The 25,982-nt window shown below is 37.7% G+C and overlaps 4 protein-coding genes across 5 annotated transcripts; 2 read left to right on the forward strand and 2 right to left on the reverse strand.

The window, feature by feature from the left end:
- Nucleotides 1–541: 541 nt before the first annotated feature.
- On the forward strand, nucleotides 542–9,551 carry kitlgb (kit ligand b). The gene is made up of 8 exons (XM_079623437.1): nucleotides 542–1,052; nucleotides 1,268–1,375; nucleotides 1,679–1,735; nucleotides 2,177–2,335; nucleotides 2,418–2,589; nucleotides 5,624–5,724; nucleotides 5,933–6,087; nucleotides 6,187–9,551. The coding sequence occupies exons 1-8, from the start codon at nucleotides 1,029–1,031 to the stop codon at nucleotides 6,227–6,229; spliced, it is 819 nt and encodes a 272-aa protein (XP_079479563.1). The 5' UTR covers nucleotides 542–1,028; the 3' UTR covers nucleotides 6,230–9,551.
- Nucleotides 9,542–13,675, reverse strand: LOC307004311 (CD82 antigen). The gene is made up of 9 exons (XM_079623436.1): nucleotides 13,503–13,675; nucleotides 13,236–13,338; nucleotides 12,890–12,968; nucleotides 12,538–12,653; nucleotides 12,349–12,423; nucleotides 12,112–12,213; nucleotides 11,854–12,018; nucleotides 11,656–11,739; nucleotides 9,542–10,266 (listed from the first exon to the last, which is right to left on the reverse strand). The coding sequence occupies exons 2-9, from the start codon at nucleotides 13,299–13,301 to the stop codon at nucleotides 9,886–9,888; spliced, it is 1,068 nt and encodes a 355-aa protein (XP_079479562.1). The 5' UTR covers nucleotides 13,302–13,338; nucleotides 13,503–13,675; the 3' UTR covers nucleotides 9,542–9,885.
- A 713-nt stretch (nucleotides 13,676–14,388) lies between these two features.
- Nucleotides 14,389–16,602, forward strand: lsm8 (LSM8 homolog, U6 small nuclear RNA associated). Its single transcript, XM_079623440.1, has 5 exons — nucleotides 14,389–14,657; nucleotides 15,013–15,456; nucleotides 15,978–16,018; nucleotides 16,102–16,229; nucleotides 16,337–16,602. The coding sequence occupies exons 2-5, from the start codon at nucleotides 15,426–15,428 to the stop codon at nucleotides 16,425–16,427; spliced, it is 291 nt and encodes a 96-aa protein (XP_079479566.1). The 5' UTR covers nucleotides 14,389–14,657; nucleotides 15,013–15,425; the 3' UTR covers nucleotides 16,428–16,602.
- Nucleotides 16,603–16,703: 101 nt separating this feature from the next.
- tymp (thymidine phosphorylase) lies at nucleotides 16,704–25,263 on the reverse strand. Of its 2 annotated transcripts, none has more exons than XM_079623438.1 (10): nucleotides 25,172–25,263; nucleotides 24,314–24,514; nucleotides 23,832–24,028; nucleotides 23,026–23,124; nucleotides 21,681–21,810; nucleotides 21,488–21,606; nucleotides 19,819–19,981; nucleotides 18,804–19,031; nucleotides 18,464–18,604; nucleotides 16,704–17,907 (listed from the first exon to the last, which is right to left on the reverse strand). In XM_079623438.1, exons 2-10 carry the CDS (start codon nucleotides 24,447–24,449, stop codon nucleotides 17,750–17,752), a joined length of 1,371 nt encoding a protein of 456 aa, XP_079479564.1. In that variant the 5' UTR covers nucleotides 24,450–24,514; nucleotides 25,172–25,263; the 3' UTR covers nucleotides 16,704–17,749. The 2 variants fall into 2 exon arrangements, with proteins under 2 accessions (XP_079479564.1, XP_079479565.1); XM_079623439.1 differs by lacking the exon at nucleotides 25,172–25,263 and adding an exon at nucleotides 24,828–25,143.
- Between the last annotated feature and the right edge of the window lie 719 nt (nucleotides 25,264–25,982).

The raw sequence follows: 25,982 nt of genomic DNA on the forward strand, positions 1-25,982 counted from the left end.
TACACACACATATGTGTATATATATATATATATGTGTTAATTATAAACCACAATTTAGGGTTCATATTACAGTGTATTTCTTGGTTTACTCTGGTCATTATTTCATAATGATGAATTACATGTAATGGTGCAATAATTTTGCAGATCATCTTGTAATTACATACTGTTATTACCGTGTTTAAAAGAAAACCCTTGCTGGAAAGTGCCTGAAACCACTTTAAAACCAAGTGATCAGGCTGATACACCAGCAAACCATTTTAGTTTAGTCGTATATTATGTGTGAACATGACACGTCTTATCTTTATAACCTGAGCTGCTCTGCTAACCTGGTCAGGGTTGTGGGTACTTTCAGCTTGTCAGCCTGGTTTTAGAGGGGATTTGGGTACTTTTGACTGCTCTGTTGACTGGTTTTCAGGCTGTTCAGGTAAGTTTTAAGGCGTTTGAGGCACTTTTCATCTGGTCACGTTGGTTTTAGGAGTTTTTGGCCCCTTCTCAGCTTGTTAGGCTGGTTGTAAAGGCATTGAGGTTCTTGTTATTTGGTGCAGTTGGTTTTAGCTTTGGAGCAGTTGAGAGAGGTCAGCTCAAATCAGCAAAGACCAGCAAACCTTCTTTTGATGGTTTTCTTTTTTTAAAAAAGAAGGGTATACACCAAACTCCCATCTGTGAATGTGACTTGTTGTGAATGAGATCTGGATGAGTCACAGAACCTCCTTTGAATATTTTTTCTCAATTTTACACATAAAAGTGAGTCAAAGCGCCCTACCTCTTAAACACAGAGGACAAGTCCATCCGCCCCCATTCAATTCACAGAAGCGCTTCAGGGCGAAATTACGCACAGGCGTCGCGCGCTGAGCACGCCATGCTCTCCATCGGGACCGTAGGAGAAAGACACGCCAAAACCACTGATCCCCATCCCGTCCTGTGATTATCTGCATTCAGATGTGCAGGCGGAAACATGCCTGCATTCCGCTGTCAGGGAAAGCGAAGAAAGTAAGGAGACGTACGGCTGATTTGTTTTTAATCATCCCATGTTCCACATGAGGGAGATTAAGGTGAGTACACGCTCTTTTGGGGACGCGCCGCACCCGCACACCCACAGCCCAACCAACTCACTTTCTATGCTATCGTTGATTACTTTTCATTACTTATTGGGGTTGTCTAGTAAAATCATTATGATTAAGAACACCATCCTGTGTTCATGTTCAGACTGGATAGGCGTAATTGCTGTCTCTAATACTGTAACTACATTCAGACTTTTTCGTTACAGATCGGAGAAAGCATTTGTGTTTTAGTGTTGCTTTTTTCTGGGCTTGTGACGTGCTCAGGTGTTTTTGGAAGTCCTTTAACTGATGATGTGGCCACGTTGGAAACATTGGTAAGATCTTCAACAGAGTTTTTATTCAGGCTGGTTGGTTTACTGGCCTGAAGGCTGCTTTTAGAGATTTTGAGCTGTTTCTCGTCTGGTCACGCTGAAGGACCAGTTGAAGACCAGCTTAGCCTGCTTGGAGACTAAGATCAACAAACCATTTTAGGATGATTTTCCAGCTGGGAAGTCAATGACATTAAAAAAAAATAAAAAAAAATCTACACTAGTCAGGACTTTTTTCTTTTTCTTATTGCCAATTGACCAATAGTACATTTTAAACAGCCAACCAATTCTTGTTTTTCAACCCATCAGAGTGAGAACATTCCCAGTGACTACAGAATCCCTCTCGACTTCATCACCAAGGATGTGGTTAGTGTGATGCATGATAATATTTGATAATACGGATGCATCAGTGGCCCAAAATCATATTTGGACAATTGAGCTGCGCTTAATGTAAGAATTGAATTGCATTAGAGGATACAATATCAGACCACATGGCAAACAAATGATGCAAAGCTTTCCTCTTAACAAACATTTTTGCATAGATTTCCATAATATTCCATAAATTAATTTCGTCATGTAAACCTAACAAACTTTTTATCTGGGAATGTCTTGAAAATGCAATCATGCATGTTTCTTTTAACTAAATAGCCCTTGGTTTGAAATTTTGATATTTCGTGCAAGTGTCCAAATATATATTTTGAGGCCATCAGCAGATAAAACATTGTGTTTCACATTTGGACAGAGATGTTGTGGTTTGTGACGGTTCCAGGAGTGACGCCTAAACATTTTTCTTTTCTGATATTTAAGGGTGGAGCTTGCTGGCTATATGTAAACCTGTATAAAGTTGAAAGCAGTTTAAAAACATTGGCCCTCAAGTTTGGCAACCTGTCCACCAATAAAGCCAACATCACTATTTTTATAACAATGCTGCAGGGTTTTCGTTTCACTCTGGAGGGAGAGGAGCTGGTAATTCCCTCTAATTTACATTCATATTCTTTGAAACGTTGTCATGGCTGTCGGCTCACTCTGGTTTGTTTGTCTTCACTAGGAGGTGACGATGCAAACATTCGAATGTCACTACAAAAGGGTCAAGTGGCCAACTAGACGTTACTTCAACCATGTTAAAGAGGTTCTTGCGGTGGCCGGGTCCACTCTCGGCAAGTTTCCTCACTGCACACCTCCCCCCTGCCAGACCCCCGCTGCCCCTCCTTTCACACCAGGTGAATGCACAGAATATTGTTTTGCTTTATGTATATGATGCATGAGCAGGCGGAGATTGAATCTGAGGTTTTTGGAGAGGAAATATCTGCAGAATGGATCTAATTCTGCAGAATGGATGCAAAGATAAAAAAAGCAGAGGATATGTAAAATTTCCAATTCTGTGGAAAACTGTTGATGTTTTTCAAGGTTCCAAGGAGGCAGATTCCACCATGAGTTTGTTCAAACTTGAGTACATGCATGCAAAATTTTAGCATATGTGTGCAAAACACACACTATAGCAGGTACATCAGTAGTCTTGCTGTTTGTAAAGCAGGAGTGTAGCGTTCACAAAGCATGCAGTGGCGTTCTCGAGAATTGTGTGAAAGCGTTTTTCAGAGGGTCCAGTATGAGAATGTCCTTGAGCTCCATAAAAATATGATTTACTGAGTCTGGTGTGGCGGAACTTGACAGGCCTCTACAAAGCCCAGACCTGTTTTTAACTTAAGACTTTTGTCTTGTTCTTTAAAAATGTAAATGTGAAAAATATATTCTTTAAGTATTCTCAATATAATGTTGAGTTTTAGTTGACAGAAAGTGCTAAATTAAATATTAAAACATTTTAATACAATATGAATTCTGTCCTTGTTGTGAGAACGTGAGCTCCTAACATATTGTAATACAGTATTATGAATTATTTATGCTTTTTTTTATTCATTGTCTGTGTTTCAGTGCATTGTTATGAAAAGACCGTATTCACAACATTCATTCTGATTAGCACGTAACTTTTATAAATGGTTAATCTCATACGTACAAGATGCGTTTAATTTGACTAATAATCATTACTTTTTAGCTTGTGCTGATTTAATGGATAAATCCTGCTAAAATTGCAATATTTAGACTTTCTTAAACTCTTGGGGTTTGTGCTTTGATTAAAAAGAAAATCGTACAAATACAAAATTACAATAAATAAATCATTTTAAAATGAAAGTATTTAGAACAAAATTTCATTATTTTATTTGTTTACCATCAACTGACATAAGAGAACTGTGAACATGTGAATGTGTTATTCAATTATTGAAATATTAACTTAATATCTCAGGGGCTACTTTAAATATTTTGTGTCAAAGGAGTTTGGCTGAAAAAAACAAGGATTTTTTTTTTTTTAACTTTTGTGATAGTTTAGGGTCATAAGCATGCCTGAAAAGTTTTGACACTCTGAGGTGTTGTGGAATGTGTGTGCAAAATTTCTGACAATGTTGATGTTCACGGGTCAATTTCACCCGCAATTTCATGGTTAACTGCATCTGCACACACCCAAGATAAAAAAAAAAAAAAGATTTATGTAATTTTTAGGTCCGTTTCTCAACTACCCTCTGAGAGTATTTAAAATTAAATTAATGCATTTGACACTTTTATCCCAAAGAAATGTAATCTGCATTGAAGGCGTACATTTTTATCAGTTCAAGTATTTGGAATGCATGATTTTCATGCTCTTCTGTTTGAGCTCCAGGAAACCACTCAAAAATAAAAACAAAACCATTTATATAAAAAAACGACATTTTAAAATCTTAATAAAAAAGTTACAAAACTGGTTATAATATTCGCATTTCAAAAATGGTTAAAAAATTGTTGGTAAATACAGTTTTAAAAAATAATTTGTTTTTGTTGTAATGTGTGAGAACGAAGTAGTAATATTAAAGGTTTACTGTTTTTACCTGATTTTGCCTGAATCCAATTAGGGTCCATTTGACCCGCAACATAAAAATTTTACCCAAAATTCGAACATAATACAAGTTTAAAGGAGAACTCCTGGCAATTTTTAAGTTAATCTTGATCGTTATACCTTTGTGAGTACTGTCTATAGAAAACAAAACAAAAACGGACTGGTGCTTTCAACACGGAGCTGCTACCGCTAATGCCCAGAGCTCCCATTCAGCTAAAACGGCAGTTATGGGGGCATATTCATAAAGAGTGTTTTTGTGCTTCTTAACAGACACAAAATGCAATTAAAATGTCTGTCCAACATGAACAGGGTCCTTAGATGACAACAAGATGCGTTTAGCAACTTAGCCATTGTTTAAATTCACCTAAATAGTGTTTTAGACGGCTAGCTGTAGTCTCGCGCTGAAGTCCCGTGGGAACTCCTGTTGTAGCCGGAAAAAGGTAAATAGAAGTGTGCAGGTGGGAGGAGCGTTGTGTGTGTGAAGAGTGTGAGGCTAGTTCTTCATCTGTATACTCGGGTTCAAATAAATAAGGACGACCATCAAACTCAAAAGCCTCTTCCATGTGTTCAAAATCTTTTATATTCTCCATAGTTACGTTACGAACCATTTCTTCTTCATTTGTGAGCAACTCCGATCATCACTCTTCACACACACGACGCTCCTCCACCTGCACACTTCTATTTACCCTTTCCCGGCTACAACGGGAGTTCCCACGGGACTTCAGCGCGAGACTACAGCTAGCCGTCTAAAACACTATTTAGGTGAATTTAAACAATGGCTAAGTTGCTAAACGCATGTTGTTGTCATGTAAGGACCCTGTTCATGTTGGACAGACATTTTAATTGCATTTTGTGTCTGTTAAGAGGCACAAAAACACTCTTTATGAATATGCCCCCATAACTGCCGTTTTAGCTGAATGGGAGCTCTGGGCATTAGCGGTAGCAGCTCCGTGTTGCAAGCACCAATCCGGTTAGTTTTTACTTCTATAGACAGTACTCACAAAGGTATAACGATCAAGATTAACTTAAAAATTGCCCGGAGTTCTCCTTTAAACTTCCATTTTCATCAGTAATTTCATTGAGGAGATTAACACTGGCTCACTGATGCTCTTGTGTTTGAATGGAAGCAAATTTACCAACATAAAGAAAGCCTTCTCAGAAGAATGGAAGACGATTGGTAGGATAAGCTCCCTATTAATGCCAATGCTTTTGAAATTAAATGCTCACCAAACCCAAATGGGTGTGGTGTTCAGATGTCCACATACTTTTCGCTATATAGCGTAGTGTACACGTAAGAACTAATAAGGGAATGTGCTTTTATGTTGTGGCAGGCCAAAGCAGACAGCAGAACGGCATGAACGGAGCGATTCACGGGCTCCTGGCGGTGCTCATCATCCCCTGCATGGCGCTTCTTGTTCTCTCTGTCAGGATGGTAAGTTAGTACCCTTATATATTACACAATATGACCATGTTTACCGGCAGAAGTAGCTTTCCCCTGCGTCACAATAGTGAGGAAGCCCTGAAGGCGTTCAATGAAATTTTTTACATTTTTGCATTGACATGCTTCGAGAACACCCGTGTCTTGCATGTCTCACTGAGGTCAATTATGATAGAAAATACAAGGTTATCTCAATCTGCAGGTATTTACAAGAGGAAGCTGTTGTCCACAAAGAATGCATGAAGTTGCTCTCAGTTTGCCTGAGCCCCAAGACGGAGCTGAAGAAAGCAGAACCGAGCCCCACAGCGGAGCTGCGCGAGGGGATTCTGGTTCCAGCTCCAGCAGTCAACAGGACAGGTAGCAGTCTGTTAGTTGCAACAAGTCTTTGTCTTTTTACCAGTTAGTAAACAAGACCTAACAAAGCCTATTTTCCATCACCATGTGGCATCCTCACAGGGCGTTGCTGGATTCTTTAGGGTGTGCAGACACAGAGGTTTAATCAAAAATGCATGAGGGAACCAACGGAAACGGCAGTATTGTGTGGTCGAAATCACCGGATTTATGAAGCGGACAATGAAGGGAATATTTTGGCGGTCACAGGAGGTGGTGACAGCATCTGATGTTTCTAGATTTACTCATCAAGCCGTACCTGCTCACCACAAAAAACATTAGGGCTGAAGAGACAAATCTCAACTTGTGTCGGGTCCATCAACCAATCAATGAGAATCCGGGATGCCATTCTAAAAACAGCCATGGAAAAACCTTTATGATTTCATCCGGCAGGAAGTGCATCTCTTTGATGGGCTCGTTGGCTGGTCGGCTGCAATGCCCGCGGCAGCTCGGTGGTTTTGAGGAACGCTACTGGTCCTGCAGGCCTCTGTGCAGAGGATAAATGGCTTTTTTGTGCCAGCGCCCCATTGCATGAGGACGGTGGTTAATGTTGCACCAGAAAACGTCTCTGGAACAGAGCATGGGCTTGTCTAGAAACACGTTTGATTTAGAGCGTGGACAACTGTGCGTGGACAAAGATTTTTGGCGTTTTACTAATTTATCCGCTGATACTGATGGAGGGGGTCTTGAAGCCCTTGATGCGTGTCTGTGAACACTGGATCCTCACAAGATCCGGTTCTTCTGTAGAGGGAGGTATCAGACATCGCACCCTCGTTTCATCCACTTTGGCTTTCACATGTCCAAACTCTGTCTCTCTCACACAAACACACTCCAGCTGGAAGAATCCAACGTCTCTGTCCCTCTTGAGAGGGTCTGTAAGCCAGGTCATCGGTCCGATTGCGTTGTATTAACTAGTTTGGCCGTGTACACATGCTCACACACTCTGGCAGTGTAACAAGAGCTGATTGTTTTCCAGACAATATGGGGAAACCCCGAGAGCATGAGAAAAGAGCTCACATGATAAAGATGTAACATCAACATGACTCATGTCCCATAATTTAATCTCACTTGCTATAGAATCTCTCGCTCATTCTCTTCCGGTGTCTGTTTTTCTTCTCACTGTAGCTAAATAACATTTACGTCATGAGATTAAGGCACACTGAGTAGATTAGAATAGATTTTTTGTGTGTGATTAGAACAGCATTTAGAATAGAATTCTATTTTGTTTTTAAAGTTCACCCAAAATTTAAAATCATTTACTCATCATGATATCGTATTTACTTCCTTCCTTCCATAGAACACAAAAGGAGAGATTTTGACGAATGTTCATGATGCTTATTTCCATACAAGAAAAGCCCCAAAACCAATCAAACAAATTTAGTTTATTTTGAAGATATTAAGCACAAACTTACTTAAGCAAAACATTTCCCAAAAAGAAGTTTGTTCTGTTCTGTCTGATGAACATGTTCATTGTTAATGTGAACTACTGTACACCTGTTCTAAGTCACGTTTGTGAACTGACTTCATACAACACCAGTTAGAAGATATTGTAAAATTAAGTGAAATGTGTGCAAAAATTGGGTTTGCTTTTTTGCACTTGGTTTGTTGATGCCACTTGAGTTGATATTTTGTATCTAATGCAATTTAATTCAAACATTATATGCGAATTAAGAGTCCAAATACGTTTTCTAAATGGATTTTGAAGTGTAATGAGATTTGTGAAAAACCTCTGTAAATATCGACTTAAAATGGGCTATGTGTGGAATTCAGAAACTCTTGTTATTAGCGACACCGGTGGGCATTAAGTGAACTGCAGCCAGCAACTTGTGCTTGCATTCATGCTCAGGTAACGTACTGAACGTGATTCAAGTGATACTCACAGCGAAGTTCTATCTCGTTCTTCGTTTAGAAGTAAATATTTGAAAATACCTTTGCAGGAAACGTCCAGATGCTGTCCACGCATATGTAAATATATGTGCTGTGCGCTTTCCTCTCAATAACAAAATGACAGCGTGGCAGTTAAGAAAGCATCTGATCATAGCGATTTGCATAGATTAAAATTGTGTAAAATTACACTGTTTACACTGGCTCTTTCGGCATTATCCTGAACATTGCATAAGCGTTTGTTCATGTGTCAATGAACGGAAGAGAGTTCTTCACATAAAAATCAGTTTACAGGCTTTCATAGACAACCTCGGATTTCTGTGAAGTTTCATTACAAGCTGTTCGCACATTGGCAAATTCTTACATATAGCCCCTTTAAATTTCAGTTTATTGTGCGCAAAGCGGACATTTGACTCCAGAATATTGACCATGAGTCATGTGGACGACATTTTAAAAGGTTTTTTGGTGCTTTTTTTTTTTTTTTTTTGGAGCTTAACAGGCCATTGTTACAATACAAGAGCAGCATGAACATTCTTCAAAACGTCTCACTTTGTGCTCCACAATACAGTTTTATTTTTAGATAAACTATTCATTTAAAATATGACCTAAAACAACCCTTTTATGCTATTTTTGAAGAGTTTTTGTTTTTCCGCGCATCCCAGATAGTCCTGAAAATCCCCCATTGACTCATTGTGCATCACTCTGTCATTCTTCCAGAGCAGAGTCAGGTACTGGCAGTGGAAATCTCAAGCTCCTCTCCATGTAACTTTCTCTTTTGTCACCATCAATGCGTGCGCTGTCAACTGTTGTCGTAAAGCATGACTGCCAACTCATAACCGCACAAGGTCGATAATGTCAGCCTGGCTATCATCAACCGCAGAGCGACCATAACAAAGGGCCCTCTCATGTGGACAGAAACGCCGCTCTTCATGGTCTATAGTGAGTGTCGTCCATCAAACTTCAGTCAAAGCCCACTCTTGACTCGCCGACTCAGTTTCCGACACACACACAGATACATTCACACACTGAACGGCCCCCAGTGTCATTAACATGAAGTCTTGACTCATAAAGCAGGTCTGAGTGTGCAATGATTTACTAAACAACCCCACGAATCATCTGAAAGTCACAGAGCAATCTCCGTGGCACGAAAGCAAAGGATGACTAATGGTTTACACGCATTTTAAATACAGTTTGTGTTTTTTTTCTGTTCTCTATTGATTAGTAATAATCAAAATAATGTAAATATAGCTGTTGAATATAAAACATGTTTTTTTTTATTGTATAGTTTAAAGTTGAAAACAGGTAGATTTTTTTTATTCTTTATTTAAAAAGAGTAACAATTTTTTTATTTTATATTCATTAATATTTTCACCATATAACAGTGTTGTAGAATTGAATAATAATATTCTTGCAAGTTATATTGTGTGGATTGTCTCATATTGTATCAGTTATGATTTCAGGTCAGTATTTTTATATAATTACACTTCAGTTATGCAATACCTGTAAACTTGTCATGGGGCATTCAAATAAAAATGGAAGCTTAAGATAAAATCTTTCAAAAAATGAGTAAATTGTCTGTCATCGAACCCAAAACAGACTTGTACAGAAATATGTTGAGTTGCTGTTAAAAAGCTTTTGACCTGAGAGGTCTGGAATGAATTTTTTTGAGAAGACGATGCTGGTTGTCTTTAAAATGACAAATGATACCCCTGGGAACAGGCACAAACCTGAACTTAGTGAAACAAAACAATGGTCTTACTAAAAGGTTTTAAGTGTCTTTGGTCAGATATAGACCGCAGCTTGCTCTTTGTACAGCATGTTTAAAACAGCAAATTAACCCATCCCAATCTGATCACGTTACTCCAGAGAAGAAATCTGGCTTTAGTAATCATCACGATTGTAGCTCTGATGGTAGTTCTGGTGATGCATATTCCCCTGATCATAACTGCCATTATAGCTCTGTTGGTGTTGCAAATTATGAGGGCTAGTATTGTACATTTGACTGTTGCCCTGTTCGTATAATACAGGATTGTTATATTGATCATAATTCTCATCAGCATATGTCCTGTGAGGATAGTTGCCACTGTCCATTTGAGGGTCAGGGGTTTGAATTTCAAACTGGTGATTTTCTGCACTGTACTGCTGGTGTTCAGGCTCCGCTGCAGGATTCTCCTCCATGGCGTTCAGCAGATTATTGGGATGCAAGATCCTCTTGCGGCCAATGCATTTGTAGGTTTGGATGCCAAAGATAAACTGAAGAATCTGAGCATTATGAAACAAAACGATCCAAATGCATTAGATGTGTGCAGGTTTTTTATACTGGTAAGACTTTACAATATGGTAACACATTAAGCCTACATAAGTTAACATCCCAGCTAACAACGTTTGGTTCCCAGGACATCCCCAGAACAGATATATTAACGTTCTCTGCTGGTTAGCCAGGATTTTTTTTTTTAACATAAATAGAATGTTTCCTGTTGGTTTGGAGAATGTTTGTACATTCTCAGAATGTTCACATTAAGTTCTCGGAACGAAGTTCCCCTAACCTCTTTACTCTGATGTAATTTACTCTGCTGTTCTTCAGTAATCATCTGCACTGCCACATCCTATAGTATAAGTGGCATGGAAGACGGATGGATGGACATCAATAATCACTAGCCTACTTCAAACCATGTCTTGTTTTGATCTATTGTTTAATAATTAGAAATAATCCAAGCACATAAATCATATGGAGGATTCAATTAGATTCAATTTGCCCATTAAAAATGTAAGATTCCGTAGAGCTTGTATGTACCTCAATAACCCAGATTTATATTTAATTACATTATAATATGTACATGAAAAATTGGAAACAACTATGGGACATCGTCGTGCAGCAGCAATCATCACTACAGAGAAAGAAATCTCAAGGTTGATCCAGGGAAATGTGTGCAAATATATAGGGCCCCATCCCTAGATTTTGCCTGGAGCCTCTAAATAACTAAATCCTTCCCTGCTACTGCTAATAGATATACAGATTGATATACACACATTTTACATGCTCATAGCATCATCTCTGTGTATTACATCCATAAATCCGGTGGCAGATCTAGGCAGGTGGAGCTGGGGGAGGTGGAGGGTTTCAGAGGAGATCTGACTAGCTTACAGCAAACACTGAACCAGACTATTTAAATGTCTCATTGGCTCACTGACAATCTCATTGGCTGCAGGATCAATGATGTAATTGCTTGCAGATTGCATGTAAAGACCAATCAGCCTGCGCCCTCTAGAGTTTCAAGACTGAACTAGATATTTAATATATTAACTATAACATTAACATTAAAGTGCTACCAAAATTTCAGTTTAAAGCAGTTCCAGGTTAAATACAATTGAAACTCAATCACTAAAAGTGCATTGCATTATGCACCTACCAGGGAGAAATATAAAGTACAACAGTTATATTTATTTTTTATTTTATTTTTTATGCACAAGTCAAACATTCTTATTTTTTATTGTGTTAATTACAAGAGAAAATGTAAATAATAAAGTTATTTATTGTATTTGACTTTAGCTGTATAAGTCCAAGATATCAACTTGTACTTAACTCAGAATACTACTTTAATTGGTTACATGTTGTGTAAAAAATCATTTAGTTCTTTGCTCTCTCTTTACCTGAATCAAAAGAAGGCCAACCTCCATTCCAAGTATTACGTTTATATTCATCTCAAGCCAGTCCCCAAGAACCTTCTCACAGCCCTATCACCAAAAAAAAAAAAAAAAAAAAAAAAAAACATTTTAGTGTGCAAATTAAATCAACATGGAAAAGATTAAGTAAAGGTTGGGATGATGGAAAAGGGCAACATATGTTACCTTTTCATAGATGTCTGAACCATTTCCAAAGCTGCGTGTTCCATCCAGAATTACAGGGCAGGTACCATTGAAACAGGAGCACGGGTAGATGTCAGCCCCTTCCAGGGATCCAATAACTGTGTTATTCCTCCATTCATTTGAGGTCAGTCTACCACAGCATTTTGCCTACAGCAAAGATAAAAGAAAAAGTACCTCTATCAAATCACCTTGCTATAGCTAAAGACTGTTGATCAGTAAATGTGTAAATCATGTACGTACAGCAGTCTGCACACTGTCTAGAAGTTTCCAGGACGTTTGTGTTTCCTTTCCTCCATACTGCCTAATGATGCCGTCCACACTTTCCCTCAAAAATTGCCCAATCTGGTAACATTAGACATATGCGTTAGGTTAGACAATTGAATTGTTTAATCAAGCAGTTACTTCTTAGCGAATGTCTCAAGTGAATTTGAAGTCAGTTGTGATTTTCCATACTGTATTAATAAAGCAAAGACTTGCCTTCTGCCTTTGTATTAATAGCACTGAGGTGATAAAAATCTGACCCAGTATGATGACGATTAAGAAGCACAGATACTGTTGAAAAAACAAAACAGAAAAGATGAAATGTTAACAGCAAGCTTTTATAACAGCGTAAAAGTTATTATCCGTGTCTTTGTGTACTGTGCATGAATACACAGTCATGCTTACAAATATGATGAAACATCTGATTTCAAAATAGGCACCAGCACAACCCAGCAAAGACACACCAACCACAACAAGTCCGATGAAAAAGAGTCCCCCAGCCACCACCTTTACGTCCTGTTCTGAGAGACCACACGTTTCGCTTCATTAACACCACAAAGTCAGATATAAGGACAAACGCTCACTCTAAATTGGCTATGGGTGGTATAGACTCGTTTTTAATGAGACAACATCTTGCACTAAAACATTATTATACTGTAGGTACTATGGTGCAAATTGCAACAAACATGTATTGTTAAGATAACTCGTATTTTGAGTTAAAACATAATGATAGACTATCACAAACAAGAAGACTTACCGGAGCTGAGAACACTCACAAAGCTGTCTTTGTCAAACAAAATCCAAGCAGAACACGCAAAAATGCTGATGCCAAGAATCTGTCGAGATTATTGAATTTGTTACTTGTTTGTACATGTCATGCATGAATTTAGATGTTTTATTTGACTGGTGCAGAAGGCTATGTCTTTATATAGGCTACTGCTGGCAGAAGACGAGCACATCACATTATGGGCTGAATGTCAATGTCCACTGTATGATTCATATATCTGATTGCTGTCCAGGAAGCTCTTTTTTAACTAATAAACATAAAATGTCTCTAAAATCCTTGCCAATAACATATCTATGGTTCCTATATTTAATCTTACCACAAAGACGGAATTGATAAGCATTAGAAAGAATTTCATTATCTGAAGTTTGTCGTCTGCTTTCATGTTGCCTTTAACAAACTGCTACAGCTTCACATAAAACCTAAAAGAGGTTGTGCGGAAACAGACAACACAAATATAAGTTAGATACAAAAAGACCATATTCCTTGAAGAATAGCTTAGAAATTAAAAACAAAATACTGATTAACACATCAAAACCTGTCCATTTAAGTGCCACAGGAATTCACTTTCAAAGGTTTGAATTACCTGTATTGCTAAACCAGTTTTCCTTGTTATTTGTCCGATTTGGAATGGTAAAAGTCTAAACTGTCTGAGGTTTTTATGTTATACATCCATTTTTCTTCTGTGGTTCAAGTATGTGTATTTCATGTACCATCTGGTAACATAATGGTTTCCTGGAGATCCTTGTAATGCATCTCAGGCTTAAAGTTCACTTCCTCATAACAACATAAATGATTAACTTTAACAATCACTTGTGTTGTGCTTTTACACCCGCATGTGCCCAGTGTTTTGTGTTTTAATGAGGGGGTTTGACAGGGTTCAGAATGTGAAAAATGATTATCTTATATCCTTTTGCTATATTGTGCAATTATAGGCTATCATTTTTTTGTTGTTTCACCAGTTTCATGTACAAATAAAAAGGTAGCAAGAAGTAACGTTAGCATGGTTTGAACTGTGGCTTTTGGACATGGAACCATTGTCATGACTATTTTGGAAATAATGTAGTTTGGACTTCACTTGTAACCTGATTATAATAAAATAATAATTTAACTACCTCGGAATTCAATCCATTACATATTTAAATCCATAATATCCATAATCCACAATATCATTAGCATGATATCCATTTAATAGGAATCAAAGTAGCATCTGATATCATCACGTTACCATTACACCGCTACAACACTTTTGTGTTAGTGGTGCTATTAGGGTTGCCAACTGTCCCGAATTAGGCGGGACGTCCCGTATTTTGAGCCTAATTGATTTGTCCCGTACGGGACCTCACTTGTCCCGTTTTTTACTACTACGCTGATCTAACCACTGATACAACAGCAGCGAGCAGGGCTGATCACGACACTTGAGAATGATCACCGTCGCTGACAGACACACACACCCAACACGTCACACCTAACCTATCATGATCATCCAATCACAGCCCCCCTCCTCTCACGCGCATCAGTATACGTTGTAAATGCGCCAATTCCTCCACACACACACAAAAAAAGTCGATAATCGATTTGGCATGTGGATAAAATATGGATAAACCTGCAAAAAAGAAAAGACTGTGCAGCTACAATAAAAATTGGGAGGTAAAAAATATATGGATTAAGCCAGTCAGCGGTGACTCAACAAAAGCCTTCTGTACTTTATGTCGCAGGGAATTTTCAGTTGCCCATGGAGGTGAGAATGACTTGACTAAACATGCTTCCACAGAAATGCACAAGAAGGCCACACTAGCTAAAGGTGCAAGTAATATCTGTGGATTCTTCGGGGTAACTACTGTGGAAACTGACAAAATAGCGACAAGTGTTTTGTCTTAGTCTTTTAATTGAACCATTACCTATTACCTTTACTATTTGTCTGTGTTAACACTGCTGTAAATGAACAAACTAAGATTAAACCTACTGTACTTGCCATGGCACGAGAGTTATGTATTAATATTTTATTAAGTTAGCTATCATTATGACAAATGGCTAAAAATCATACACTGTATTTTCGCACAAAACCAGCCCACCTTTTGTCCCTCATTTCATAGTGACAAAGTTGGCAACCCTAGCTATCATCATCATCATCATCATCATCATCATCATCATCATCATCATCATCAGTACTTCCATCGGCCCCCCACTGTGACATTGAAACAATTTGCCTTTTCAACAAGAACTGATTCTAATCTCAAAAATTGCTCGTTAGAAACCCTATTATACGTATAGACCTTAGAAGAAGCCGGAAGAAACTTATAGCCTGCGCCATCTGCTGGACAAATACATAAATTACCATAATGTTATATTGCTCCTATTCGACTAGTACTGCCTGTAGCTGAGCTTGATAGGTCATCGGCTACTCAAGTCTCTCCGTTTTCATTTCCGGCTCAGGTCGCAGCTGAACGAATGTGTTTCGTTGTAGTTGTACTCGAGCCCAGGTGGATTTAAACACGCACCAACAGAGATGTCTACCGCTCTCGAGAGTTACATTAACCGTATCCTTTGAAGCATTTCATGATGAACACAGTGACAGTGTTGTAGCTCAATGAATTTTGTTGTTTTAATGGCAGTGTTTATGTTTCAATGGACGGGAGATGTGGCGCGCGAGCAAGCGGTTTAGCATGTAATGAGCGTGATAAAGCCATCATCGCGTTTTAGTGTGCATTTACTACATAACCGTGCTGTATTACAGTGTATATGAATAATGCATGGATAAATTGTGTCTGGTTATCTGTTTGTACAATGTATATACTAGCATGCATGTAATATGTCTGATGGTTATATATAATTAATAGAAATACGCTATTTGACTATTTGTTCGTTCACGTTATATTATATTCGTTAATTTCATATTTATGTGTGAATTGTGTGTGTGTGTGTGTGTGTGTGTGTGTGAGAGAGAGAGAGAGAGAGAGAGAGAGAGAGAGAGAGAGAGAGAGAGAGAGAGAGAGAGAGAGAGAGATGTGGTGTGTAGCTTTACTACTGTCTTTATAAGCCTGAACTGACATATATCAAGGGACGGTTGCCATCGTCACATCAGATGGCAGGATGATTGTGGTAAGTTTGTTTTTCTCAAGTAAACATTGTCTGTGTGCATTAATAAAGGAGCCTGCTTATGACATTTATTGTCTTGATGTTAGGGGACGCTAAAGGGTTTCGATCAGACAATCAACCTCATCCTGGATGAAAGCCACGAGCGGGTGTTCAGCTCTTCCCAGGGAGTGGAGCAGGTGGTTCTGGGACTCTATATTGTCAGAGGTGATAATGTGTAAGTATTATTCTCCTAGTATTTCTCATACTTGTTTACATAGTGCAAGACTTCATTGGATTTTTGAAGCCATAATAGTAACGGACTTGTATGTTTATTTGTTTAAGGGCTGTAATTGGTGAAATCGATGAAGAAACCGATTCTGCGCTGGATCTTGGAAACATAAGAGCAGAACCGCTGAACTCTGTGGTGCACTGATGCCTCCCAAACAAGGACAGAAAAATCCACATTTAGATGAAACTCCCCGTCTCTTACCCTAGGAAATCTGCAGGCATCGAAAAGCAGCTATATTATTTGCTATTTTTAATCTTGAAGAAAATAGAGTGCATATCCTTTTTTACGTGTGTTGAAATAAAAAAAAAAGTGGAATTTATTTGATTTAAATATTTCTTTATTTCTGACGGAGGGAAAAAAACAAGGTGATGAAGACTAATGTAAGTATCTGATTCCTGTCAAAAATTTTACTTTAGCAAGACTGTCATAAATATGAATCTTAAAGAAATATCCAGGTTATATTTCACACCAAAGTCATAAAGAAAATGAAGCTAATTTTTAGGGTTGAAATGTTTTTATTTATATAAAGGTATTGTCATTATATATATATATATAAAAGTATGGCCTAGATATGTTTTCAGATATCCAAAACCAGCTATTTAAGCATGTTGTAGAGAATCTGCACATTACATAAGGGGTTCACACTATGCTGTCATGTTGGACATGATTTGTACCACTATATGGCAGCAAAGCACACCTTACCTTACCATCTATACAACCTCATTTTATTACATAGAAAAAGATAATCACTATAGTTGGTCTGATTAAAATACACAGAGAAAAACATAAATGAAGCACCAGGGTTATGCTTTATGGGTGTGTTGAAGTGAAAAAATGTCAAAGTCAGCACAATCATTTTGAAAACCCAAATATAACCCAAATAATGATTCTTTTTACCTTCTGACAGAAAAATATCGTAGGGTATCATCATGGATGCTTGCAAGAAGAACGAGAGTTACAGTACAACACCGTATAGGCTGTGCAGTTTTAGCCCCGAAATCACCAAAAAAATGCCCGAAAAGTTAATGTGAGTTACTGATCATAGATGTTTGTGGCCTGTTCTGCTGCAGTTCATCTACTAGTCAGTGGTGGCAGCAGTCATCTACTGTACCAGTGTACTCAATCCTGCTCCAGGAGATCCACCTTCCAGCTCCTGATCCAACACACCTGGCTGTAATCTACAGGTTCAGCCTGATGGCCTTCATCGTCTGGTTTAGGTGGATTAGAGCTAAACTTTGCAGGAAGGCAGATCTCCAGGACAGGATTGAGGAGACCTGGGCTACAGTAATATTTCAGCTACTGGTAAGCAAGTATGTTTAACGATTTGCCAGATGCAGAGCTCAAAGGTGTGTCGCTTTTTGCCTGTCATGCGCTTCTTGTAAAACGTCCCTAGCTAGTGCTTCATGTAAAGAACAATGTTTCTAAGGATCAGTACATTCACAATGAAACATACTTTACAAGCTTTGTTAAGACATGTTGGGATTGTTTGGGCAGATGAATTCTGCCACACGCGACACCGCGTTGTATTTGTCGCGGCTGCCAATGACCAATGCTTTCTGCAGGACAGAATACTGGTGTGTACTCAGATCTGGGCTATTGTGATGAATCCTGATCCACGATTCACCTGCCAATTGAATCAATAGACTATCAACACAGATGTGTCTTAAAAAACACCACAGAAATTTAGGCTGTTTGAAATACAGTACAACTCATACTTTTTTTTCTGCAGGTATACTGTGCACAACACACAAATGTACTATAAAATGTTTTTCACATTTGCGAAAATGTTTATATAGCACACCATCGTGGGTGATGTTTCCCACATTGAAATTTGTCCTTCCATTTCCAGTGTGATAAATGAACCGGGAGCAAAATTTAAATAAATCTTGACTCGTTATTTAATAGGATGGCCAAAAGTCTTATGCCAAAGTTAAAAATTACACTTAAAATTAAGCTAACTAACCTTAACCCTAACTACAGTTGAAAATAACAGCATTTCTGAGATTACTGAAGTAAACATTCAATGTGGTAACGTCATGTGACATTTTTAAATGTTTATTGTTGCATATTGAATACTTTTTCATATACCATTTTTAATAGTAGTCTGTATGCTATTTAGTAAGCAGTATGTTCATTTTTTTTTGTTCCATACATAATAATTGAGATGGATCGAGACTAACCTTTCTGTACCTGCTGTCCCATCTTAACCAAGATCTCTGCTCCCACGCTATGATCTATTTCCTCTCCCGATTGAGTACGTCCCGCCCCTAACTTGTGCAGCACTTCAGCCAGGGCCAAACCATCAATGTCCAAAACGGTTCCTGTCAATCAAACGGTTCACACATACACACACAATGGCTGCTGCTGAGATAATGGACGTGATGATTGCATGCAGATGAATAACAGTGAATATTAATAGCGAGCTCTGTGTGATCTGTTTATAATCATGCCTGTGCTGTTAGTGTTATGTAAAAGAATTAACATATTTGATTCTCAAACGAGAACATGGAACATAATTACCATCATCTAGCACCTTAAGCTCTGTCTGATGTGCTGCACGCCTCATGTGCCGAAAGTAGTCGGTCTCGTCTGAGCACAGGGAGCGTGCGACATCTGCAGACACACCCTGAGCCTCCAGCATCTCCTGGAACTTTTTCAGGGCTTCTCCATTCTTCAGCTTTAGAGCGATTTCCTCTTTCCCACTCTCTAGAGTAGAGGAGAGGCCACACATCCGCAGGATATGTCCACCTAAATATAATGGACACTTATATGCTTCCTTATCGCGGACATTTCTGGACAATTTGTCTTGAAGAACATCACAATTGGACGTGGTTTCATTATGTCATCTTAGGGTGTGTTCACACTTGGCAGGTTTGGTCCGATTAAAATGAACTCTGGTGATTACTCTTGTCAGTGCGGTTCATTTGAATAAGTGTGAACGCTGCCATTCGAACCCTGATGCGCACCAAACAAGCGGATCGAGACCGCTGAAAAGATGGGTCTCGCTCCGCTTCTAAATGAACTCTGATGCGGTTCGACTGAAATATGAACGAAACAGGGACCAAAGACATGTAAACGAACCAAAAACAGGAAGTGATGTTACAAGGTGCGACTCAAAAGGACAGAATTTTGAAGCATATCTGTTTTTTCTCGTCATAGGAGTGAAAACGCTGATCTTTACAGTTCGGTACAGGCATCAGAAACGCAGTCTCTTTTCAGCGGATCTTCATTTGTGTGCAATGGAGGAATTCCTGTTCTTGTTTTGACACCTTTACATATTTTATAAGCTCTTTGTGAGTTCTCATCTGGTCAAAATACCATCGTATGCACATACAATGAGCGCATTTAGCCCAGAACCCAGCCTTGGTTTAGATGATGTTCACAAAATAAGGTGTTTTGTTTTTTGTATCATTAGGTTTAGCCTTAAAAATTATATTTTCCTTTTTTGGTCTGAATCAAAAGAACCAAGAGAACCGAAGTACAGGTGTGAACACACCCTTACAGTGGGATGTTTAAAAATAGTTATTTTCCTTACCTAAAATTGTAACCAGTTCGGTGAGATCATCTGGCCCTCGTCCTTTAAGACACTCAAGGGCTTCACACACCTCTAGCGCATTACCTACACTCTGGCCAATAGGAGCGTCCATTCGGGTAAGCGCCGCCCCTGTCTTCACACCCAGACTGTTGCCTGCAGTGACCTATTGGCACATGGACACCAGGATTGAGTGTTGAATTGAGAATCCCAATTCAAATCATGAACTGTTTTGAATATGAGTTAAGTTTGCAAACAAGATACAGAATTGGAAATACAATAGCAGCATTGTTTAAACGTTTTGAAAAAGTCTTGAAGTTTGAAGATTTATTGGCTCTACGTACAGAGAGAACTAGAGAGATGGATAGATTAATTTTGAATTTGATATTTTGAATTTAGTGTACATTTTTTGAATGGACCTTTGTAACATTTCCAGGGTTCTCAGAAGCGTATAGATAACGGTCAATGGAAACTACAACAAATATTCCCATTTGCACCAATAGCAGAAGAAAAGAAAAATCCATGATTGCATTTCGTAATGCAGAATCTCCCACATTTCATGCTGACAAAAATCGGAGGGAAAATTATGTCAATGCTTTTGTTTCATTAAAAATATATATTTATAGCACTATACTTTACAGAGCCCCTGAAGGGACATGGCGATAAAAGAATACAATATAGGAGGAAAAAATATATTTCAATGCTTTTGAAGAAACTTTGTGTTCACTTGCAAAACCTTTGCAATGCAAAGTTTCTCCAAGGACATTTGTGCTATAAATATATTTTTTAATGAAACTATGAAAAACTATATTTGCAAGTGTTAATAACTGTGGAAATTATTACAAATCTGTGAAATGATTTCTGAGAAGAGAAGTTAGAATCAACTTCCTGTGTGTTGTCTAATTCAATTTAGATTCACATTCATGAATTCTTTAATTCTGAATTTTGTTTATGCCTGAGTTACGACGTCGTGGACGTTGAAGACTTTTTCTTTAAATCTTTTGTTTTAATTTAGTTTAGGATTAGATGGAAATGGTTTAGCTAGTTTTGTTTTGATTATGTTACTTTATTTTCTTTGGCACAATCCAGGTTTCCCCTTTTGTTCTCTTCAGTTCCTAAACCTTTGCTTCTTGATTGGTTTATTTATCTTTGTATAAATTGTTTTCCTTTATTTCTATGCAAAATACTTATCACTTTACATATATTAAAATTAAGTTAATTTGACTATCTCGTGTCTCTCGTTGTTTCTCAGTTTCGTCAGTGATATTGGTTGACAGGTGGCCGACTGGTTTCATGTTCCCCTTCTTAATCCCTAGATTAGTAAGAGCCAAAGAAGGGTCGTAACAACATTAAAAGCATCATATTTTGAATCAAGTCAATTTTGGATGCAACTTGCAAAAAATAAAAGGATAAATTGCATGATTATTGTAAAAATTGCATGTCAGAAATCACACATTTACTAAATGTCTCTAAATTTGGTCAGTCTAACGAGTTCCTCAACTTCTGACTTTTTCCCCATGGAAAGTTTTCTTTTCTTTGGTCTTTTCTTGTGAGCATGTAGGCCAGGACTGCTACTGAAGCCCCTTCAAAACTGTCTGCAAGATGCCACTGAATAGATATACAGATCGTTTTATTCTAATGCCATGCACGCAAACAGAAAAAGCTCTCTTACCAGTGACAGAGCAAGTTTGCGAGCACTATCCAGATCTTTACACAGAGCAGCGCTGCCAAACTTCACATCTAACACAAGAGCACTCAGACCTTCAGCTCCTTTCTTAGAAATGATGGAGCCTGTACAGAACATGGACAAAATGATCAGGAGAAGTAGAGTTAACACTGATGAGAAGCGTCCAGGGTAATCTTACTAGTGATAAGAGGAATACTATCAACAGTCGATGTGGCGTCTCTGATGGCATAGAGAACACGATCTGCTGGCACCAGACTCTCTGTCTGTCCCACAATGCAACAGCCCACATCCTGTAGGATCTGCTTCACCTAGAAGAAGAATATCATCTCATTTAATAATGCATTTGAATCCTTTTTTTGTAAAAACGTTGTACCATTTGGCATGCAGTTCAATCAAATAAGTCATGAAAAAAATCAAATTAATATTGATATGTGTCACTCTGGAACGGGATATTTTATGAATACAGAAATTCTGCATACTGTGCATATGTTCCATTATACTGTATAGAGCTTTTGTAGCCCTGCCCTTTTTCTGCGCTCTGTGTTCTGTCTTTTGCTTTGTATTTCCACAACATAAAGGTAAGATCTTACGGATTTATGGAACTCTTCCCGGTCTACTGACATTTTATGACATCCGCTTCAAATATTACAATGCTTATGATAACTTTTGTTAACTATACAATAAGTAAATCCACTTCACCAGCTAATTACCGACAGGAATGCCATGGAAATATACAGATCTTCCGCAAAAACGGAAGATCAAACACAATAGGCCTGTCTAATAAGGTCTATAGTACCATTGTAGTAACTTTTTATTGAGTTCTAACTTTGGCCACTAAGAAATGTGTGTTTGATTTGTAAAATTTTGTGTATGCTAAATCTTTAGTTTTGGGTGAGACAGCATGCTATGGTGAATCAGTACATGGGCTACATTCATTTACATACATTTCATTATATAAGGATTCAAAAATTTATTTGATGATGCTTATATTTAACATATTTGAACAGAGCATGGAAGACATGATTTTTGCAGGAATTTAGCGCGGGTGGATGATGTCAGTATGAATTAGTCATTTTCTCTAAATCATGATTCATTGATGATTCCAATGAAGTCGGCATGAAACTGAAGTTGTGATAGTCTATTCTTCCCTATTGTGAACTTATATGCAAGTAAAACGGGTTCTTGAACAAAGTTCCTGTATTATAACTGGTTTTTAACAAACTGGTTCATATAGTGACGAAAAACGAAATCCTCATAACAAAAAGGATCCTGTTCAGCTCGTTGCAACATGGATTAAGAATATGGAGTTGTAGATGGTCACTGAAATGTGCTTCAATTTTCAATGACTTATTGTAAATGCCAGTAATATATTTATTTATAGATTTTATATTTTATTAAAATACTCTGAACCTGAGGGATTATATTTACTACAATCAAACAGGCCAAAATTGTTCCCTTGATTTTTGTCAAAATCCAGCTGAGCATCAGTTCAGTTGTAAACAAATCCCACTTGTTCTTATTACCTGTTGTTTGGATTGGATGACATTAAACCCAGGGATAGACTCCAGCTTGTCCAGGGTCCCACCTGTATGTGCCAGTCCTCGTCCACTTATCATGGGCACCTAGAAAAAAACTCATACATGTAACATTCATTTAAAAATAAATTCAGGGTGGCTGGGGCAATATGTAACTGAGATGAAAATGTTCCCTAGAAATAGTGGCAGAATCTTCCATATTTAGATTTTTAAATTCCATCATTTTATTAGAATTTGAATTCCATATATTAAAATAGCCCACACCCTCTGCTGACAGCTCTGTTTCACGGTGCATTGGCATTTAAGATCACACAACTTTAAATAAAGTTTTGTTTTTTAACATGTTATTAATTTTACAAAATCATTCATAAAATTGCTCTAAATATTATTTAGTTGTTATATGTTGTCGATTGTGGTTTGTGAATTTCACAAATAGATAGACCTATATTTCATGTGTCTAGACTACGGTGGTTAATGTGCAGCATGTCTCATAATTCATTTGATAGTGTACTTATGCATGTTCACCCAGATATCATTGAAAAACTGAATTTAGAGGTCTTGAATAAAGCATTTATCGGCATTAGCCTACTCATGAGCGCCAAACTACATTTGACTATCTTAAGGTTAAGATACAGGTATTTGTGTGTATTAGTGAAACATAGTGTTTTAAATATGTATTTAATCATGAGTTTTGAGCGTTCTCGTATAACTCATTCATTGCATGTTCCCCAGTATGTGTTGTTTGGGCCGTTTAATATTAGGATTTGAGCAATTGATCAGCGTGTTTCCCATACCTTACAGCCACACGCAGCCAGAGCAGGAGCGAGTGGAAGACTGACTTTGTCTCCAACCCCGCCGGTTGAGTGTTTGTCCACCACACGCCATTCTTTAGGCCATTCTAACGTCTCCCCAGAGTTCATCATCTCTCTCGTCAATGCCAGAGTCTCTTCATCAGTCATGTTCTTCTGCCATATGGCCATTAGCATAGCGCCTGTGCCGTTGCAACACAATTGTTTTTGTTAAATTCCACCTAAAAGTATTCTTTGCCTGTGTCTTCTTAAAGATAGGGTAATGAGTTAATTTAACGGCGTCTTTCGTCTCGTGACGCTTTGCAGACTCTGCTGTGTGTTCATGTGTTTTGGACGAGACGTGGCTTTGGAGCCGCTCAATGGAGGGAGGGATCATACTTTCAAAACTAGCTTGCTATTAATAGCCTCCCCGAATTTGCCTACCCTATCTTTAACTGTACACTGAATTTAGGTGATCATGGTCTTACCTATTTGACTGTCCTGGATGGCTCCTGATGTGACTCCTTGCACAAATGTGTGTATCTGTGCCGGGCTGAATTGGTCACCGTCTCGTTTCAGCTTTATAAGCTCAGTGAAATTAATTGTGTTGCCATTAGATGACATCTTTACTTCGGATTATATGTCTTCTCCAGTCAAGAGCTTTGTGAGGCATAAAACAGGAACTTTGTCTGGAGGAAATATTTCGTAAAGGGTTAGATTTTTACTCTGGTTGTGCCAAAGTTGATTTCATTTTATAATGACACTTGTCCAGCTCATGAAATATTGAAGTTTATTGAAGTTTATCTGTTTACACATAAATAAAGCATGCACAATATATTTCATAACTATAAAGTTTAATAATTATAGTTTAATAATTATATAAAAACTTTTTTAACATTCATACTTTTTTCTGAATTAGGTTTTGAGATAAAAAAAAATGTAAATGATAAAACAATAGACATATTCATGGAAATAATATAACCAGAAATCAATGTAGCCTACTGTAAATGAGATTAGAGGAGTTGGGACCTCGGCCAATCACAGTTCACTACAGTTCTAAATAAATGATCTACAAAACACTGCAAACAGAACATTGAAAATAACAAAAAAAAACGCTTTTGTAAATTCAAGACTGAAAGTGAAAGTGACAAAACCTCTCATTACAGTAGAATTTGCCATTTCTGATTTACCTAAACAACAAATCGTTTTATTCTAATGTTCAAAAAACCAATCTGTTAACTCCGACATCATAGAAAAGTGTATAAAAAATGTATAAGTCTTCTTTATATTCAAGCTCAACATCTGATTGCACAGATCAATGTGAAAAAATAAAAGCAAACACTTACCGTCTCTTACTGCGCAGTAAATAACTGTGCGTAGAATAAATGCACTCTCTAAGATCACGTGTCAGTGACACATTAACAGTCTTTTCTGAATGTCAGTCTGTGTCATGAACGTGCATGTATTGTCAATAGATCTACAGTGGCTTCTGTCTGTGGACACCCGCGGCTATAATGTGAAAATACAGCCTTCCAATGAACTCTAGAAGTCGTTTTGAATAATAATGATAAAATATATTATGTAATATAAATTAGCCTATTGGTAACGCTTCATAAAAACTTTCATGAATGAGAGTAATTGCTATTATATTATATAAACAGCTTTGGTATGAGCAATGTGCCCATAATGTTACATTACTAACTTTAGTATACTTTAATTGATCTTATATCTTTCATATTATAATGTATGAGTTCTGATCTGCATTTTTTATGGAACAGGGTTGTCACCTGGAAAAGTTGTCACAAGAACCAAAGGTTTTGAGTCAAAAGTCCAATTGCATAAATGCTTGTTTTCAGTAGTAGGCTACTGACATTGGTGGCCTCAAATGGTTCAAAACTGCTAGGACTGTTTTTATGACGTCGATTTATGAATAGTAAATATGATGGATCATGTGTGTTTTTTTTTTTTAAACAATTGAACATAAAACCACACCTTCAACTAACCTAATATTATGTCGTTTTTAAGCAAATAATTTAAATGTGAAACTTTTTTAAATAGCAAATGCCAGGTTTGTTGTCACATGTTTTATGTGTTGTAGTTTTATTCAAATTATTAACTATAATTTTTTGTTGGCCCAAACTATTTTTTTTGTAAGTT

The sequence above is a fragment of the Phoxinus phoxinus genome (genome assembly GCF_949152265.1).
Source record: "Phoxinus phoxinus genome assembly, chromosome: 9".
Lineage (NCBI taxonomy): Eukaryota > Metazoa > Chordata > Actinopteri > Cypriniformes > Leuciscidae > Phoxinus > Phoxinus phoxinus.

What these genes read in the sequence shown, in the direction of transcription:
- lsm8 (XM_079623440.1), top strand. Translation starts at nt 15,426, where the DNA reads ATGTCTACCGCTCTCGAGAGTTACATTAACC. An exon ending in CAGATGGCAGGATGATTGTG is followed by an intron (nt 16,019 to 16,101) that starts GTAAGTTTGTTT and finishes TCTTGATGTTAG; the next exon opens with GGGACGCTAAAGGGTTTCGA. An exon ending in ATTGTCAGAGGTGATAATGT is followed by an intron (nt 16,230 to 16,336) that starts GTAAGTATTATT and finishes TATTTGTTTAAG; the next exon opens with GGCTGTAATTGGTGAAATCG.
- kitlgb (XM_079623437.1), top strand. Translation starts at nt 1,029, where the DNA reads ATGTTCCACATGAGGGAGATTAAG. An exon ending in TCCACATGAGGGAGATTAAG is followed by an intron (nt 1,053 to 1,267) that starts GTGAGTACACGC and finishes TTTTCGTTACAG; the next exon opens with ATCGGAGAAAGCATTTGTGT. An exon ending in TGGCCACGTTGGAAACATTG is followed by an intron (nt 1,376 to 1,678) that starts GTAAGATCTTCA and finishes TCAACCCATCAG; the next exon opens with AGTGAGAACATTCCCAGTGA.
- LOC307004311 (XM_079623436.1), bottom strand. Translation starts at nt 13,301, where the DNA reads ATGAAAGCAGACGACAAACTTCAGATAATGAAATTCTTTCTAATGCTT. An exon ending in TCAGATGTTTCATCATATTT is followed by an intron (nt 12,424 to 12,537) that starts GTAAGCATGACT and finishes TTTTTTCAACAG; the next exon opens with TATCTGTGCTTCTTAATCGT. An exon ending in TATTAATACAAAGGCAGAAG is followed by an intron (nt 12,214 to 12,348) that starts GCAAGTCTTTGC and finishes TAATGTTACCAG; the next exon opens with ATTGGGCAATTTTTGAGGGA.
- tymp (XM_079623438.1), bottom strand. Translation starts at nt 24,449, where the DNA reads ATGTCATCTAATGGCAACACAATTAATTTCACTGAGCTTATAAAGCTG. An exon ending in TAGTATTCCTCTTATCACTA is followed by an intron (nt 21,607 to 21,680) that starts GTAAGATTACCC and finishes TGTTCTGTACAG; the next exon opens with GCTCCATCATTTCTAAGAAA. An exon ending in CGAACTGGTTACAATTTTAG is followed by an intron (nt 19,032 to 19,818) that starts GTAAGGAAAATA and finishes CATTATATTTAG; the next exon opens with GTGGACATATCCTGCGGATG.